A 19,566-nucleotide genomic window follows, 5' to 3' on the forward strand; every position below is an offset into this window, starting at 1 on the left:
CTGAAGGATGGCTCCAGGAAGCACACCAGTCTCACTTCTCCAGCCTGGGAGAAGTCCTGCACTGCACTTCTGCACTGTAAATTCTACGGTAATCTATGATAAGTCAAGTCAATGCGGCTGGCAACCACCCCTGCAATATCTTCCAGTGCAGGAAGAGGATGAATGATGTCAATTGCTCCACTGGGCAAGTCAATCTTCAACTCACTCCAATCTCACATCCTCATCATGGCATTATACAGTCAAAGGATTACAATCTTCAGGGCTCATACACCATATTAATGGGGGACACATATCAGCATTGATTGTCACACTGATACATTCACATTTCCATCACCTCTTCAATTTCTGAAGAGGGTTCACCACACACAGGTGGCTTCTATGTTTCTCAACCCCTCTCATTCCTTTTGACTTCATGCAGTCCAAGCTTGTCCATGATAGAGAGCTGTCCAAATCTGAGGAGGTTGTTGCCAAGCTGGCCGGGGTGGACAGGTATTGCTTCTGTATGGACGGTTAGATCAGTTTCCCCATGCAACCTAGTATGGATAAGACCATGAGATCATCACTTCCTGTCATTCACAATGAGTGACATGTAATCTCGTATTCTGCCTGCTCATGAACTAAGGGCGCGATTCTCCGGCCTCGTTGTGCTCCCATGCGAGCGAATCGAGGCCAGTGAATAGCGGGAGAGGCCAAAAACGAGAACCGTGCCAGGCACCAAACAGTTTACGATGCAACCGGCCAGCTCCCCGAGACAAAATTGGGATCTTGCCATAGCGTGGCGAGAAAGCAATTATCACCAATTCAGCTCTATTTCCATACAATTAACCATGACGTGGAGATGTTGGACTGGGGTAGGCACAGCAAGAAGTCTTACAACACCAGGTTAAAGTCCAACAGGTTTATTTGGAATCACTAGCTTTCGGGGTGTAGCTTCTGTTCTTACCATCCAATTAACGGAGCCACCCCATATCCAACGGCCTCCCGTCATTCATCAGCTGCCCCAGCAAGTGGTCACGCTGGCGCTAAGTACTCCTTTTAAAAAAACTTGAACCTGGTGGAAGGGCTTCTGCGGGGAGCTGAGAAGTCACCTTTGCTCACAGGCAAAGAGCCCCAGGGTGCTGGGCTTCCCGCCCCAGAGCTCTGTGTGGGGTTGGGGACACTTGGCTGCGGGGGGCACCCTCCGCAGGTGTGGGCCTCCATGCAAAGGGGGGGGGGCAACCGCATGCAACACCCGCATGCCAACCGCTGGATCGTGTGTACCCATTCCGGGGTCAACCCTATCCCCTGCCCATCTGTCCCACCGACCACCCATGATGCCCACTGACTGCTGAGGCCTCTGGCCATGTGGCTGAGGCTATTGCTAATAGGGAATTGGCAATCGTGGTTAAGTGAGCACTTCACACAACCCAAGTGCATTCCCATGGGTGGCGGGCCATGTAGCATGTGGGATATAATTCGAATCACACCTTGATACATTGACACTGTGCTTGAGAACTGCGGGAGGCAACACCACACACATAGCAGCCAACATCCGAACACCCAGTGGATGGGACACAGCTCTGGGGACATGTCCACAGCCGGAGGGTGGGTGAGTGCAACAGGGAGGGGGCGATGCCTGGAGAGATGAGCCAAGGGTTCGGAGGTCAGGCCGCATTGCGGACGAAAGCGACTGAGACATCATACTGTTTGTGGTCAAGGTTTTTAATGTGTCGCAGGTGTCCAACAATTCCCTACTCTCCCGTCAGTGCCGCCCCACTCTTCCCACCATCCCCTCACCCCGCTGCCTACAGCCCCCGCCCTCTCCCCCAGGGATCCTCAATGTGCGTAACCTTTCTTGCTGTACTGCTATGTCTAGGTATGGCCCCAGGATGCACATCTGAGGTGGAGGCAGCCAGCTGCTTACCATGTCCCGTGGCCTTCGGTACCCCTGGCAGGTGTCCTCTGGGAGATCTGGGGCTGGAGGGCCCCAGCTCACTTGTCAGCAGCACATGTACAGCCGTGTCGCTCTGTCCCATGTGCTGACTTCGAGACGCGGGGTGGAACTGGGGGGAGCTGGTGGCCACTGTCACCACTCCATGGGACTGGTCTGGGTTGGAACCCAGCGTCCCCTCAACTCGGTCGATGCCCATAGGGCCCTGGGGTTCACCTTGGGACGGAGGGGCAGCTGGTTCGAGCCACGGCTGCCCCTGCATCATCTGGCTCTGCCAGCCCTGGCGGTTCCCCGATGTTTGCATCAAGGTGTCGATGCCCTTGGCGATGCTACTCAGTGATTGGACCATGCTGTGCAGCACCTTTGCAATACCCAACCTCGATTGGGACAAGCTCCACAGCGCCTCGGCTATGGACCTGCTGAAGTGTCACTGACATCCCCGTCTGAATGTCATGGCCGCACCCTAATGTCTCCATCAGCTCTGGGTAACCTTGTACCACAGGCTCAAAATCAAGCTGGGACCCAGGATCCAGCAGATCTCTGGGAGCGGTCTCCCTGGCCGGTTTTACCTCCACCTGATGTACATCAGCAGCTGTATGGTGCTCACCAGATTGTGCCCAGAATCTTGACCACTAACGTTTTCCCCCGAGGTATGTATCACTGCGCTGGTGGAGTGTGGAGATGACAGCTGTGACGCGTCGTTCGTGGCATCCTTGGAGCTCTGCTCTGAGGTGTTCACCTGGGAGGCAGGAGAGAGAGTGCCACCCTCTCAGATGGGCCGACGTTGTCGGTTGGAGGACCTGCAGGAGAATGGACATGTGGTCAGTGGGAGGAATGGGTCAGTTTGTATGCCAATAACAACTCACGTTTGACAGGTCCTCCTGGTGCAGCCCATTGGATCCTCACCTCTACGGTCTCCGCCAACCTACTCATTGGTGACTACTCTGTCCTCGGCCACCCCTCTCCTTGAAGGGGGCCAGCAAGTGCGGTCCCAGCGAATTCATTTGCGGTGAGAAGCCCATGGGGCATCGTTAAGTGAACCAATTAATGTTCAATAGCGTTGCCCGCCTCGCCGGGCCGAATGTCGGGAAACTCGCAACAGTGCCCGTTCGCTGCCACACTTAGAAATCTCTATGTCGGTTCCCTTTCTGAAGTGCATTGCAGAGCCCCACCGGAGTGGTTTAAACATCAGAAGCGGAACTTTATCATAGATTATCATAGAATTTACAGTGCAGGAGGCCATTCGGCCCCTCGATTCTGCACCGGCTCTTGGAAAGAGCACCCTATCCAAGGTCAACACCTCCACCCTATCCCCATAACCCAGTAACCCCACCCAACACTAAGGGCTATTTTGGACACTAAGGGCAATTTAGTATGGCCAATCCATCTAACCTGGACTGTGGGAGGAAACCAGAGCACCCGGAGGAAACCCACGCACACACGGGGAGGATGTGCGGACTCCGCACAGACAGTGACCCAAGGCGGAATTGAACCTGGGACCCTGGAACTGTGAAGCAATTGTGCTATCCACAATGCTACTGTGCTAGTATGCCAATGGTTTGCTCAATTATGGATCGTGTGGAACAATGTGCTTTATTGTACCTTCTTCTGAGGATGATGCCCCTCTTATCCCCTTGCAGCCAGCTTTGTAAACGCTGAGGCCCCTTAAATCCGTGAGGTACCTGAGAGTGACTCAAGATGTATGAATAATGAGAACTCCCAGGGTACCTGGCACAAAGGTGCAGGATGATTGTCTGCCAGTTGGACAGTGATGGAATGGAAAGCTTTCTGGTTGATGAACATCAGCCGCTGATGTCATGGAGTCCTTAAAATCACATGTGTGCAGTTGATATCAGCCTGCATTCTTTGCAAGCCCGAGTTATCTGCAAAACCATTAAATTTAGCCGCCTGACTATCTTCGCCATGTGTGAACATCACATAATAATGAGCCTTTCTGCAGGGGGCATCTGTCACATCCTTGATGCATTTATGTGTGACAGCCTGCGAGATACTGTACAGGTAGATCCCTGAAAGGATCACCATCCCCCCCCCCCCCAATGAACAACTCCTTAAACCGGTCACAAACATCCCCCACCTGGCCTTGAATCTCTCCGCTGAATCCCTTAACTCGTATTTGATCTTTTCCAGCCGAAGAAAGTCATATAAGTCCCCCAGCCAGGCCACTACCCCCGGTGGCGTTGCTGACCGCCACTCCAATCAAATTAGTTGCCGGGCAATCAGAGAAGCGAAGGCCACAGCTTTGGCCTTCCTTCCTTCCATCAGATCCGGCTTCTTCGATATCCCAAATATCCTCACCAAAGGCTCAACCTCCTCCTCCACTATCCTTGTTAGGGGCGCAAACACTCCCGCCCAGAAACTCTCTAACTTTTCACAGCCTCAGAACATATGTGCGTGATTCGCTGATCCTCGGCCACAATTCTCATACTTGTCTGCCACCTCCGGAAAGAACCCACTCATTCTTGCCCACGTCATATGTACCCTGTATACGACCTTGAATTGTATCAGGCTCATCTTTGCGCACGAGGAGGCCACATTTACCCTTTGTAGCGCCTCACTCCATACTCCCAAGTTTATTTCCCCTCCTAGCTCCCCTCTATCCTAAAGTGCCTCCTCAGCTGGTTCCAGATCTTCACCGTGGACTGCACCATCGGGCTACCCGAGTATCTGCTTGGCGCCATTGGCAATGCTGCCGTCACCATAGCCCATAAGCTGGACCCCCTACAGGATTCTTCCTTCATCCTAACCCATTCTATCCCCTCTACTTCCCACCATCGCCTCACCTTCTCCACGTTCGCCGTCCAATAGTATTGTAGCAGGTTCGGCTTCGGCAACGCCAACCCTCCCTACTACCTCTGCTTCTGTAACCATTGGCACCTTCCCATCCCATACAAAGTCCGAAATAATGGTGCCCAGTTTCCGAAAGAAGGCCTTCGGTATAAAGACTGGGAGTGTCTGGAATATGAACAGGAACCTCGGCAGAATGGTCATCATCACCACTTGGACCCTCCCTGCCAAAGTCAAGTTAGCAGTCTTACAACACCAGGATAAAGTTCAACAGGTTTGTTTGGAATCACTAGCTTTCAGAACGCAGCTCCTTCATCAGGTGAGTGACTCCCCCACCCCTCCCCTCCCCCACCTCCCTGTTCTGTGAAGAAGGCTCCCGCTGACCTCCCCCTCCCCCATCCAAACAAAGACTCATCTTGAACCACAGGTCACCTTCCCCAAGAACAAACAAACAGAAAAAACAACGCCAGGCAGCAGGAGGGACGATGGGGACAGCTGTCCTTTTACAAACTTTTCACTCCTGCTAAACTTTGTCAATCCAACAGAAAAAAACAGAAAAAAACCCTTCACATCAGAGGAAAGGAAAACCCCCCACTCTCTCCAACTCCCACTCTACCCGTATTCCCAATTACTTCCAAGTGCCAGCAACTCGCGTCTTCCAGAATTGTTCAGTTCAGTTCTCCCCCAGCTTATGCCCCTTGATAAAGTCGTTGGCTGCTTCTGGCGTCTCAAAATAGTATTCCCGGCCTTCATACGTCACTCAAAGCTTTGCCGGGTAGAGCACCACAAATCTGATTTGCCATCGTCATAACACCGCCTTGGCTCTGTTGAACCCCGCAAGCCGTTTTGCCAGCTCAGCTCCAATGTCCTGGTGTATTTGGACCTTGTTCTCCTCCAATTTGCAGTTGCGCTTCGCCCTGGCCCACTGCAGGATCTTCTCTTTCTCCACGAAGTTATGGAGTCTCACATTCACAGTCCGCGGCGGCTTCCCCGTTCTAGGCTTCTGCCTCAGAGGCCTGTGCGCTCTGTCCACTTCAGGGGTCTTATCCAACACCCACTTCGCCAGCATCCTCGAAACGTACCTCGTGGCACTCGCACCTTCCACTCCTTCAGGCAGGCCCACTATCCACAGATTCTGACTTCTCGATCTATTTTCCTGCTTTGCTTTCAATGTCTTGCAAAGGACTCCTCAGAGCCCCACCTCCACCTCCAGTGGTACCGCCCGGTCGCTGTGGTCCCACATCACCCTCTCAATCTCTCTGATCTGCAACCCCTGTGCCTCCAAGCATTTCTCCACCCTCTCCCTCGAGCCCTTCAGGGGCGCCACAGCCTCTTTGATGACCTTCGAGCGATCCTCCTGCATCTCCTTCCTTTGCTGGTGGAACTCTTCCTTGATGAAGGCCATCAACTGTTCCATCTGAGGCCTTCCAACTTGCACTAGCCCTTCCACCTCCACCATCCTTCCACTGGCTGCTGCGCCACATGTCTCTTCCAACTCCTTGGCCAGGTCTTTCACCTTCTTCTGCCAGGTTTGCTAACCAGCAGACATACCAGTCCTGGTGGGAACTTCACCTCCGACCTTCAACTACTGTTGAAGTCCAATTTCGGGTAAAAAGAGCTCTTCTCTATGCCTTCAAGTAGAAGCTGCCCTGTGTGCAACCACTCACACCATGGCCGTCACCGGAAATCCGTGGCTCTGCCAGCCTGATGGTTCCCCATGGTCTCTGTACCATTGTGTCGACGCCCTCAGCGATGTTCCTCAGTGACTGGGACATGCTCTAAAGTGCCTAGGCAATGCCCACCGACGACCTGGACAAGCTCTGAAGCACCTAGGCCATGCCCATCTGAGAGTGGGACATGTCCCGCAGAACCTCATCAAGGTCGGTCTGGTACTGGGTGACATCTGCCAATGAGGCAAACATTCCGTTGAGACCCTCAGCCATGGCCGTCACTGACCGAGTGACACCTTCACTAATGGTGCCCACGTTGTGCACCAGGCTCTCCACTGCAGTTGCCACCCTAGCAGTGTTGGCGTTGGTGCCAATCATTGCCGGCACCATCTCCTGCGCCCGAAGCCTCTGGGACTCCTCCAGGCGGCTATTGGTCTGCTGGTGTTGCTGCTGACATCTTCCTCTGAATGTCTCCGCCGCTCCCTATCGTCTCCATCAGCTCTGGATAACTCTGTACCACAGGCTCAGCATCAGGCTGGGACCCAGCTGGGTCCTGGGATCCAGCAGCCCTCCGACGGCTGTCTCACCTGGGGGTTCCTGCCTCCACCTGAAATACACCATCAACAGTGTGGTGCTCACCAGATTGCGCCCCAGAAGCTTGTCCACTAACATTTCCCACTGAGGTGTGTGCATCTGCGCATGTGGAGGGTGGGGATGTCAGCTGTGCCGCGACTACGGTGGCATCCTCGGAGCTCTCCTCTGAGGTGTTCTCCTCGGTGTCAGGAGAAGGGGCCGCCCGAGATGGAACGGCTCCATCGGCTGAAGGACCTGCGGGAGAATGAACATGTGATCAGGGAGGGATGGGTCAGTCAGTAAGGCAATAATTTATACTTGACAGGTCCTCACGGTGGAGCCCGGTGGCTCCTCACCTCTCGGCGTCTGCCTGCCTCTGCATGGGGTGACCGCCCTGTCCTCGGCCACCTCTGGGGCCTGCTCAGTGAAGGAGGGGAGAATTCTCAAGTCCGGCACCCCACCGTCAGCCTGGGCCCTCTCCCGCCGATTGAGGGAGAGCTTTTCCTGAGGAAACACAGAGAGGGCATCGTTAGCCACACGTGTGGTTCACAGTTGTTGGGTGGGGGGGTGGGCTGTTATGGGAGGGTTGGGGTGGGGAGGTTGAAGGGGTGAGTGGAAAGAGGATCGAGGGGGGTGATGGGGGGGGGGGGGGGGGGGAGGGTTTGGGGTCGCCTGGGAGGTTGGGGGAGGAAGAGTGGGGGGGCGGTGTCTACTCACTTGTGCTGCCAGGTGGAAGTCTTTGACCTTTTTCCGACACTGGAGGCCAGTCCTCCTGGTCACACTCCCCGAGCTGACAGCTGCCGCCACCTCGTCCAGGCAGCACTGGCAAGCCTTGTGGCTCACCCTCTGGGACCTCCATGGCATCTAGCAGCCTTCCCAGGTCAGCGTCCCCGAATCTTGGGTCTGGTCTCCTCGGCACCATTGTTGCGAGCTGGCTGAGCAAGTGTAGCTTAAGTGCTGCTTGACCTTGTCAGCAGGGGGTTAGGGAGCATGGTCCCGGTGAATCAACTGGTGAGCCGTTATTTGCGGCGAGTAGCCCGTCAGGCCTCATTAAGTGGATCAATTAACATTGAATTGGGTTGCCTGCCTCGCTGGGCTGAGCGCCGAGAAGCTCGCAGCAATTCTCGCTCATTACCACGCTTAGAAGTTTTTCCGGAGAATCGCGCCCATAGACTCTCTGCAGTGCAGAAGGAGGCCATTCAGCCCATTGAATCTGCACCAGCCCCTGGAAAGAGCACCCTACTTAAGCCCACGCCCCCACCTTAACCCTTTAACCCAGTAACCTCACCTCACCTTTTGGACACTAAGGGGCAATTTATCATGGCCAATCCACCTAACCTACACTTCTTTGGACTGTGGGGGGAAACCGGAGCACCCGGAGGAAACCCAAGCAGACACAGGAAGAAAGTGCAAACTCCACACAGACAGTCACCCGAAGCTGGAATTGAACCTGCACCCTGGAGCTGAGAGGCAGCAGTGCTAATCACTGTGCCGCCCATTTACATTGTATGAAAGCAGTTTCACAGAGATCGAATGAAGCCAATCAAATCTGCACTGTTACAGTCAGAAAGCAGGTGTAAATAAAACATAATAAACACTTGAAGGGGAATCAGTTCCAGCTTTCTTCAAACTGGTATTGAGCAATTATGTGGCCAATGTGTGAGACTATAGGTAGTTAGCAACCTGACTCTAAATTTAAAAAAATTATAGTCACAGGCTTTTGTGACTGAAAGTGTGACAAATATATGACTCTGCGTATTTGAAAACATTATTAGAGCTTTACCTAAAGACATCACAGTCAATTACAACTTATAAACTCAAGTCATTGACAAATGCCAGGATATATCAATTTTAACAACATAAATAGATTTTAAATATACATAACTCAATAATATGACTATTTGATTTAAATAAAATCAATATACTCACGTGCAGCTTCAATAAATTTTGGGTAAGCATCATATGTGATAAGTGGAATGGGCAAATCTCTGAAGTATAGTTTTAGTGCACCGGTAATAATATTTATATCTTCATAAATATTTACTGAAATGTCTGCTTTCTCACCATCTAGAATCCAAAATTAAAAATAAAATCAATACAAAATCATTGCATTCTTGTATTACATTCAATAAGTATCAGTATAAAAGAAAACCCTATTTTGGTTTTCCATTTTCATCATTTCTTCACACAACCTTCTGCATGAGAGCAGAGCAGACTACACTGCAGACATAACTATGATAATCACAAATGTTAGGCAGCATCTTTAACGTTAAAGCAATTGTTTCAATCACATGTACTATTCATTTTTAAATATATATAATTTTATTAGAGATTTAGCACTGCTGCCTCACAGCGCCGTGGACCCTGGTTCGATTCTGACCTCGGGCAACTGTCAGTGTGGAGTTTGCACATTCTCCCCTGACTGCGTGGGTTTCCTCCCACAGTCCAAAGATGTGCAGGTTAGGTAGATTGGCCATGCTAAATTGCCCCTTAGTGTCCAAAGGTTAGGTGGGGTTTCAGGGATAGGGCGGGAATTGGGCTGGGTAGGGCGCTCTTTCAGAGATTCGGTGAAGACTCAATAGGCCGAATGGCCTCCTCTGCACTGTAGGGATTCCATGATTCTTCTATGATTTTCCATTTACAAAAATTTTATAACAAAGCCGACATCACAAACAATGGATGTATCACAGCACAATATACCAAAACTCACCCAACCGTGTGTACCTCACCCATAAAAGAGAGGGAAATTAAAACCTAAACCACGCAACCCTTGCAACTGATGGTGACTAATTCCTTAAAGTAGGCAATGAATGGCTGCCATCTCAGGTAGAACCCTTCAACTGACGGTGTACTTGACTTTCTCCAGATACAAGAATTCCATTAAGGCACCACATGTAATATTGATGGTGATATTTGAAGCATACGATAATAGGAACACAAGAAAGAGGAGTAGGCCATTTGGTCCTCTGGGTTTGCTTTTTACATACGTTACTGCAGCAACTCCATCTTCCCTGCACTATCTCCACATCCCTTAATTCTCTTTGTATCCAAAAATCTATCACTCAGCCTCTTGAACATCTACAATGATGAAGCATGCACAGCTCTGGGTCTAGAGATTCACAACCTTTGAATTAAGAAATTTGTCCTCATCTAAGTCCTAAATGACCAACTCCTTACTCGGAGACTGTAACTCTAATTCAAGACTCCTCAGCCAGAGTGAACATCCTCCCAGCATCTACCTTGTCAAGTACCTTAAGAATTTTATGAGCGGGATTTTCCTCCCCCTCCACAGCATGTCTGGCGGTGGCATGAGGCTGTCTGCCAGTGACGAGATCTTCTGATTCTGCCATTGTCAACAAGGTTTCCCATTGAACGCACCCCTTGCTGCCATGAATCCCGTGGTGGGGATGCAGTCAGTGGGACTGCCAGTGTGAACAGCTAGAAAATCCTGCACTATGCTTCATTTAGATCACCTCACATTCTTCCAAATTCTAGGGAATATAGGCCTTGTCTACTCAATCTCTTCTCTTTGGACAATCCTCTCATCCAGGAATCAGTCCAGTGAACCTTCATTGTACTCCTCAATCATATCCTTCCTTAGATAAGAAAACTGTACACGGTACTCCAGGCCTTATATAATTACAGTAAGGCTTCATAATTCTTACACTCCAATCCCTTTGTAATAAAGATTAACATACAATTAGCCTTCCTAACCACCTGTGATAGCATGTTAACCTTGTGATTCATGTATAAGGACACCGGGGACATTCTTTTTTTTCTTTCAAGGGATGCGAGTGTCCAGCATTTATTACCCATCCCTAATTGCCCAAGAAGGTGGTGGTCAGTCACCTTCTTGAACTGCTGCAGTCCATGTAGTGCAGGAACAGCGATGTAGTTCTAAGTCGGGAAGGTGTGTGGCTCGGACGGGAATGTACAGGTGGTGCTATTCCCATGTACCTGCTCCCTTTCCCCTTCTTGTTTTTGGAGGACAAATGTTTGCAAGGTGCTGTTTTAGGAGTCTTGGTGAGTTACTGCAGCACATCTTGTAGATGGTACGCAGTGCTGTCAGTGGGCGGAAGTAGTGAATGCTGAAGAAGCTGATCAAGTGGGCTGCTTTCACCTGGATGGTGTTGAGTTGTACTCATTCAGGTAAGTAGAGTTTTCCATCACATTTCTGACTTGTGCTTTGTAGATGATGGATAGGCTTTGGGGAGTCAGGAGATGAATTACTACTGACTACTAAAATATTTATAAGCTGTTTTTCAAATAAAAGCAGCTAACTTCCATGTGCCAGGTGCTTGCCCATTCACTCAAGCTGTCTATATCCCTTTGTAACCTCTTTGCATCCGCCTCATAGCTTACTTTCCCAGCTAACTTTGTATCAACAGCAAATTTGGGTATGTTCCTCTCAGTCCTCTCACCTGAGTTACTGATCCGCATTGTAAATAGCGCAGCCTCAAGCACTGATCCTCGGGGTACCCATGTGTTATATAGCCTGCCAACCGCAAATGGTCTGTTTATTTCTAAGCAATCCTGGCTAATATATTACCTCTAATCCCATGAGCCCTAATTTTGTGCAATAATCTCATGTGTGGCTTTTTGAAATTCAAATTATTTACATTCCGTGGTTCTCCTTATCAACATTAACAATGCCCTCTTGTGGCCATCCATGTATATATGTCCAGTATATAAAAGTAAAAATGAGATTGAACTAGTTATTTGTTACCAATGGCTATCCTGTCTACATGAATGATTTTGTATACAAAAATATGATAAATTTCACGAGAAGATTGGATCACGGATTTTCTAGCTAAACAAATTTGGGTTGGAGAAGCTTCCAGCTAACTAGCTGAGGAACTTGTGAGTGTTCTTTCTGTGAGAATTAGGTTTAAAAATCTGTCTCGAGATGATAAGCAGAAGGTCCCAATGATGGCAGTTAGTAGTAGCAGCGGTACAACAAAGTCCTGTTCAAGGTACTTTTGTACAGTACAGAATTGTATATTTGTGAAGGCAGGGTGCTACAGCTGCAAGAAGGAGGGTCATCTTGCTAAAGCATGTCACAATATGGTAAATGGAGAAGTCGTTGGCTGGAGGAAACAGCAGTCACTTCATACTGTTGTTGAACAGCAGTAGGTTGATGAAGGGTCGGTTAAAATCCATATGAACCAAAAGCACAAGGACATCCAATGGAATTTCATTTCACAAGGCATTGTGTTCTAAGTAGCTTTGGGTCGAGATCTTGTAAACATGGAGGTTCACACAGGCACAGCAGTCAGCGCGTTTCCTGAGTCACTGAATCGTGAAAGGTTGAGTCAGCATCAGCTGGAGAAATTGTGAATACAATTATGCAGTTGTAGAGGAGAGAAAATTCTCATAATTGGAAGTGTTTCAAGGTGAAAAATCAGCCTTGTTAGGAAGAAATTGGTTAGCAGCACTCAACTTAAATTGGAATGATTTTTTCCATGTTGAAGCAAGATTCACAATGCAAGATAATGTGATTGACAAGTATCCTCGAGTATTTAGTGAAACCAGCAAACCGATTCAAGGATTCAAGCTGCAACCTGTACCCTATGCTTTAGGAGAGAAAGTAGAGCAAGAATTGAGAAGATTTGAGACTGGGAACATTGGTCGGGATTCTCCATCTCAGGACACCCAGAATGCATTCCCTGATGGGACGGCGAATCGGGCGTTAGGGGAAAAATCGATGGCAGTGTGAACGAGGTCCATGATGCATGCTGATGGATGTAAATAAATGTAAATTGGTCTTAATAACCCATTTGCATCTATTTAGCAGGCCCGGCGCCCTATGCTCCGACCTCCCGTGATTCTCCACTCCCCGTGGCTGTAAATCATGTGGATGTGGATCACTTGTGGTTTTTTAACCACTTGGTCCCCTGTGAGGTCCACCACGCCAGGGCCACGTTGGTAGAGACCATCCGAGGGCCAGGGCCGCTACGCCCCCCCCTCCCAACAATGCCCTGCCTGCCCATGTCTCCGATCTAGCAGAATCCTGTCAGGACCCCCCTACCAGGGACCCTTGTAATAGGGCGACCGCCCATAGGAACCCCTTGTCGAAAGGAACCCCCTCCACAGATCCCCCCACAATGAACGGGAACCTTGTCTAGAATCTAGAGAGCAATCCAGACAGGGGCAATGGGACGCCTCATAGCTGTAATACTTAGTTTGCAGCCCCACATGTCCATTCCTCGAAGGAGAGCAGCTGTGCCTGTGCCTGGTTCCCACAGGTCCAATATCTGTCAGCCATTCATAGCTTTCAAGTAGTGGTCTGTGATTGACAGCTTGTACAAACCATCTTGATCCATTTATATCCTTTTGTGCTTTAGTGACCCAAGTGGTCAAGCCTCAATGTTTGTAAACAATGCCCCCCCCCCCCCCCCCCCCCCCCAAGCATACCACAGCCAGACAGGTGTCAAGACTATGGCATAGACTGAGGAGCACCAGAGCTTAGCACACAGCGGGTTATCATCACTCTCCTCCCTTGTATATCGACTTGCAGACAGTGCCGACACAGGCCCATCACCCTGGAGTATTGTAACACAGGCCCTGGGAGTGTGGAACAGGGCGATTGAGGGGGGCGGAGATGGGGAGGGAAAGGGAGAGGTGGATCGGGTAGTGGAGGGGGGGTGGATGCAGGACGGTGGGTGGGATGAGGTGAGGGGATGAGATGACGGACGAAGACACATCCTATGAGAAGCGGGTGAGGTTGAGGGCCTACCTGGCCCTCCGGGCATGCCGGACCCTCACTGTCGCCGCCTGTCCTCCACCCTCCAGCTGCTCCTGCTGGTCCTCCCTGGGCTCGACCTCCAGGCCTTCCTAGTCCTGCTCCTCCTCATCCTCCTCCTCTGATGAGACCACATGTTCCTCCTCCTCCAGCACATTACCCCGCTGCTGCGCCAGGTTGTGAGGGGCACAGCAGACCAGAACAAAGTGGGCGACCCTCTGAGGTTGTGTGTGCTGCATTGCACCACCAGAGCGGTCGAGGCATCGTAACCGCATTTTAAGTAGTCCAATTCACTGCTCAATGACAGCTCGTGTGGCCACATTGGCTTTGTTATATAGGGTCTTTGCGTCGGTCAACCTCCGCACTGGCGTCATTAGCTAAGACCCAAGAGGGTGCCCCTTCTCCCCAAGAGCCAACCAGTCCTCCTGGGGTGTCCCACGAGGACGCCAGGGATCTCTGACTATCCCAGGATGTAGCTATCATGTATACCCCCGGGGAAGCACACACATACAATATCTTGAGATAGTTGTTGCACACAATTTGAATGTTCAGGGAGTGAAATACCTCCCTATTAATGAAGGGTACTCTCTGATGTCCTGGTGCACGCAAGGCGACATGCGTGCCATCTATTATCCCCTGGACCTGGGGCATCGTCGGCGATAGCGGACAATCCTGCTGCCTGGCACCGTGATGGGCTTGGTCCAGGTCAAAGTTTATATAGTCAGTGCCTGGGAAACAGGGCTGTAGGTTGGAATATGTCACACAAGTTCCCACTCGAGTCCTGGAATGAACCCGAGTGTAAAAGTTCAGGGCAGTTACGAATACCACCCAGGGGAGAGAAAGTCAGTGATAAGACTCCCTTTCCTCGCTTCAGGCCACAGAACCAGGGGAGGCATCAGCAAATGAACCCTCAACGTCCAGGCCGAGGACATCGGACAGACCACAGTACAATAGGGACAGCAGCACTTGGTAAAAACACTCCTCCAGCCCCGCAGTCGGGTCAGTCAGCCCCATCGCCGACATCAGGTCAGTCCACCCTGATATGACCCTCACTCCAGACCATGGCAAACACACACCCACCCTGGGGTTAAGAGATATTCCAATTAGTTGTCTCATTTATGTTAAGTATCCATAATTGACACTGATATGTAAAGGGGCTTCAGGTGGCCTTTGAGTCAGGTGATGTGATGTTAGCATTTTGTGCAGAGTCTGTTGAAGTAAATTAAAAGTGTTTGTGGAAAAGGAGCAGAACCTTTGACTCTTTATACAACAGCAGCTAAACGTTGAACATCGGTGGCCGCAATCACCACTTGCAACTACTTGCAAATGTATGGCAAGGTCACCAAGCAAACGACAGGAAAGGAAATGGGGGACAAAGCAAAAAAGGGGTGGGAGGCCCTAATAGGGCACTGCTTAAACTATCAATGGAAGCATAAGAAAAACTCAAATCAAAATGTGGTAGATTCCCAGAGTTCTCCTGAGGGGATGAGGGGCGATACGGTGTCGGGCACAAGTGAGTCCTCCACCTCATTGCAGAGAGCATCAAACACACCCTCCGTGCCCGCCACCGAGCAGCTGACTTCCTCTGGGCAGTCACTGTCTGGGCCCCAGTCTTCCTCCACATTGAGTGTGGCGGATGGCAGGGGCCCACCGACTAGCCCTGGGCCTGCCTCGATCCCACCGGTAGGATCATCAATAGGCAAGTTCCTCCCAGGGTCCCGATCCTGAGGGAGGCAGTGGCGCAGACCCCTGCTCTGCCCGGGTCACCGGAAGGTCCTGGCAACAATTCCGGGATGGTGGCTGAGACGCCGACATCAGCGGTTGGGACGGAGGGAGAAGAGGGCCTTCCATGCCACTAGCTCCCCAGAAACCAAGAAACAGGGAACTGTCGCTGCTGAACCCCGCCTCCCCAAGCCCCAGTGTTGAAAAATTGAACGAGTCCGGTGTGCTAAATTGCACTCGGCGGAACAAGCCCTCAGGCACGCAGCCCCGAAGTGCCCGGCTCTGGGGAGTGACAGCTTAGAGGTTTTCCTCACCTTCCCCTTACCTCTTTCCCTTCGGTGGCTGGGTGGTATGTGGACGCGCCACATGGCCGCCACCCTCAGCGGCCCGCACAGAAATGTCGCCAGGCCTGACACCCGATGACGAAATGTCGGCCGGCTGGGAATAATAATAATAATCTTTATTATTGTCACAAGTAGGCTTACATTAGCACTGCAGGGACGTTATTGTGAAAATCCCCTAGTCACCACATTCCGGCACCTGTTAGGGTACACTGAGGGAGAATTCAGATTGTCCAATTCACCTAACAAGCACGTCTTTCAGGTCTTCTGGGAGGAAACCGGAGCACCTGGAGGAAACCCACGTGGACACGGGGAGAACGTGCAGACAATGCCCCAAGATGTGAATCAAACCTGGGTCCCTAGTACTGTGAAGCAACAATGCTAATCATTGTGCTACCATGCCGCCCATTGTTGCTGGGTGATGGCGGGGCGAGGAGTAATGACAGCTCCCGAGCCGGTATTCAGGGGCACTGGGTCCTTCAGACTGATGGGGTCAGGGTATCTGGACCTGACCGCTAACTATCCTCTGTGCCTTCCTTCTGGCTGCGTGTGTGCTCTCTCACCGCCATGCTGAGCCGAGGTGTCGGAAGGTGCTAGCATGGATCTCCCCAACAGGAGGACAGTTGCAGAGTCACCGGAGGGAGGGGGGCCAGTGATACCAGCTGCAGCCGCCTTGGTGGTTGCGGCGGCGTGGAGGATGGGCAAATTCTACGGATGTGCCCCATCCCCTTGCAAGGGTGGCACGGTTCGCGGACCAGAAGACGGGAAAGGTCTCCCCTTGGTAGGGGAACGCAGAGCCCCCCTCTAAATCCTCCTCTAGGCCAGGCAGATAAAGAACTGGTGCAGGAAGGAGAAGATATGCCATGAGGGTACGTCCATGAGGCCGAGTGGGACTTGATCCCAAGCTGCCGGGTAAGCATGGGTGGCCGTGGAGGGCCCCGCCACAGGCAAAGATGGTGTTGCTATCCGGGCAGTTACTACACTCACCCCAGTGTTACCTCTATTGTAGCAGCAGTGTGGGAACAGGCAGGGAGGATGGGGCGGTTGAAGTGGCAAATGTATCTTACCTTTCTAGGGGCGGGGGGTGGGGGTTTAAGTGGAGGAGCGGGGAACGGAAAGGGGGAGTAAATGATGGATACAGAGGGAGGAGGAGAAGGGGACACAGGAGGGCTGGGCACTGTAACTGGTGAGTGGGAGGCCAGTGGAAAGATGAAAAGTCTTTGGTCCGGGGAGAGCCCAGCAGAACCAGAATCCACAGTAGTCCCACTCCCACCCTGGGTGTTGGATGGGAAGATACAGTGGGGAAGAGCCTTCAGCCCAGGGGAGGCCCAGCATCACACACTCAGACCGCACTGTCGTTCCCCCCATTTGGTCTTAAAGAAAATGTTGGTCAAGGAAAACAGGCACCGAACCCTCCTCTGTCTTCTGGATAATAGGTCTCTCTTCCTTCCTTCCACTCCTCTCTTCTCCTCTCTCAGGCAGGCAGGCTAGGAGACCAGCAATAAAAGGAGATGCAGCACTCCCACCGCACTCTCTCTCACTTCCTCCAGGAAGGCAGGCATGCAGGCTAGGAGACAAATACTCTTCCCTCAGACACAGTAAGAAGTTTTACAACACCAGGTTAAAGTCCAACAGGTTTATTTGGATTCACTAGCTTTCGGAGCGCAGCTCCTTCATCAGGTGAGTGAAGAGGTGGGTTCCACAAACACATATACAGACGAAATCAATGATGCAAGACGATACTTTGAATGCGAGTCTTTGCAGGTAATTAAGTCTTTCCAGATCCAGATGGAGCAACCGGAGAGAGGGATAATCACAGGTAAAGAGGTGGGAATTGGCTCAAGCCAGGACATTTGGTAGGATATCACAAGTCCAGGCCTGATGGTGGGGGGTGAATGTAGTGAGACATGAATTCAAGGTCCCGGTTGAGACTGTACTCATGCGTGCGGAACTTGGCTATCAGTCTCTGCTCGGCGATTCTGCGTTGTTGTGCGTCCTGAAGGCTGCCTTGGAGAATGCTTACCCAAAGTTCAGAGGCTGAATGCCCTTGACTGCTGAAGTGTTCCCCGACTGGAAGGGAACATTCCTGCCTGATGATTGTCACGCGATGTCCGTTCATCCATTGTCGCAGCATCTGCATGGCCTCGCCAATGTACCATGCCTCGGGACATCCTTTTTTGCAGCATATGAGGTAGACAATGTTGGCCGACTTGCACAAGTATGTATCGTGTACCTGGTGGGTGGTGTTCTCACGTGTAATGGTGGTATCCATGTCGATGATCTAGCACGTCTTGCATGGTGTCGTGATCACTATTCCCCTGAAGACTGGGTAGTTTGCTGCAAACAGTAGTCTGTTGAGGTTGCGCGGTTGTTTGAAGGCAAGTAGGGGGGGTGGTGGTGGCGATAGCCTTGGCACGATGTTCGTCTTCATCGATGACGCGTTGAAGGCTCCGAAGTTGTTGTAGTTTCTCTGCTCCAGGGAAGTACTGGATGACATATTTTTCCTTTGGACCCACGGCGCAGAATCACTGAAACGACTCTGTCTTTCCCTTTCCTGTGCGGTGAAGAGGTCTTGTGCGAACTTGTGCATGAAGATGTTGGCGTATTGAGGTGCACACTTGGTCCACATGGCTGTTCCGTCAATCTGGATGAAGACAGGCAGGCAGGCAAACGTCCCCCTTCTCCCCTCTTCCTGGCAGCATCCTTTCTTTCTTCCTTCTTTCCTCTAGGCAGTCAGTCAGTCAGGCAGCAAGCAACCAAAAGTAGAGGTAGCATGTTTCCCATGTTTGTCTTCTGAGACGGTTGGTGCGGTTTCTGCTGTGGCGTGTTGGAACTGTTGATCAATGAGTCGAGTGCCAGATCCCGTCTTGCAAGGGTGTCTTTCAGCATCTGTAGATGTCTGTTACGTTCCTCGTCTGAGCAGATCTTGTGCATACGGAGGGCTTGTCCATAGGGGATGGCTTCTTTAATGTGTTTAGGGTGGAAGCTGGAGAAGTGGAACATTGTGAGGTTATCCGTGGGCTTGCGGTGAAGCAAAATGCTGAGGTGACCGTCCTTGATGGAGATGCGTGTGTCCAAGAATGCAACCGATTCTGGAGAGTCCATGGTGACTCTGATGGTGGGATGGAACTTACTGATGTCACGGTGTAGTCGTTTCAGTGATTCTGCGCCGTGGGTCCAAAGGAAAAATATGTCATTGTTGTATCTGGTGTATAGCGTCAGTTGAAGGTTCTGTGCGGTGAAGTGGTCTTGTGTGAACTTGTGCATGAAGATGTTGGCGTACTGAGGTGCACATTTGGTCCCCATGGCTGTTCCGTCAGTCTGGATGAAGACAGGCAGGCAGGCAAACTTCCCCCTTCTCCCCTCTTCCAGGCAGCAGGGACCTAACCTTCCTTCCTTCCTTCTTTCCTCCAGGCAGTCAGTCATTCAGGCAGCAAGCAACCAAAGGTAGAGGTGGCAGTCAAACAAACAGTAACAACAGAAGATCAGGCCTTCGGACAGTTGTACAGCAAAAATGCAGGAGCTCACAGAACACACACGCTACACAGCCACTTGGGAGCTGTGAAGTACTCAAATTACTAACATTGCCAATTCATGATTAGCGATTACCTTCAGCTGTGCGGCCAGAGGTCATCATGGTCAGTGGTGGCTAAAGTGACCGTCACTATATTACCATGGACAGGGCTCTGTCCTGGAGATATTTGGTGGGATGATCAGGCAACTGATGTTGCTGATGATGGGTATACACGATCTGAGGGGGTGGCATGTTAGACCAGCGGCTAC

The 19,566-nt window shown here is 51.1% G+C and overlaps 1 protein-coding gene across 10 annotated transcripts in view; it reads right to left on the minus strand.

The window, feature by feature from the left end:
- chn1 (chimerin 1) overlaps positions 1-19,566 on the minus strand; it is a 393,699-nt gene that overhangs the window by 22,580 nt on the left and 351,553 nt on the right. For all 10 annotated transcript variants that reach the window (XM_072476464.1, XM_072476432.1, XM_072476457.1 and 7 more), the window contains one exon: positions 8,908-9,045. In XM_072476464.1, coding sequence (XP_072332565.1) covers positions 8,908-9,045 — 138 coding nt within the window. The remainder of the gene's footprint in view (positions 1-8,907; positions 9,046-19,566) is intronic.

This window comes from Scyliorhinus torazame, chromosome 2 (assembly GCF_047496885.1).
Source record: "Scyliorhinus torazame isolate Kashiwa2021f chromosome 2, sScyTor2.1, whole genome shotgun sequence".
NCBI classification, from domain to species: Eukaryota; Metazoa; Chordata; class Chondrichthyes; order Carcharhiniformes; family Scyliorhinidae; genus Scyliorhinus; species Scyliorhinus torazame.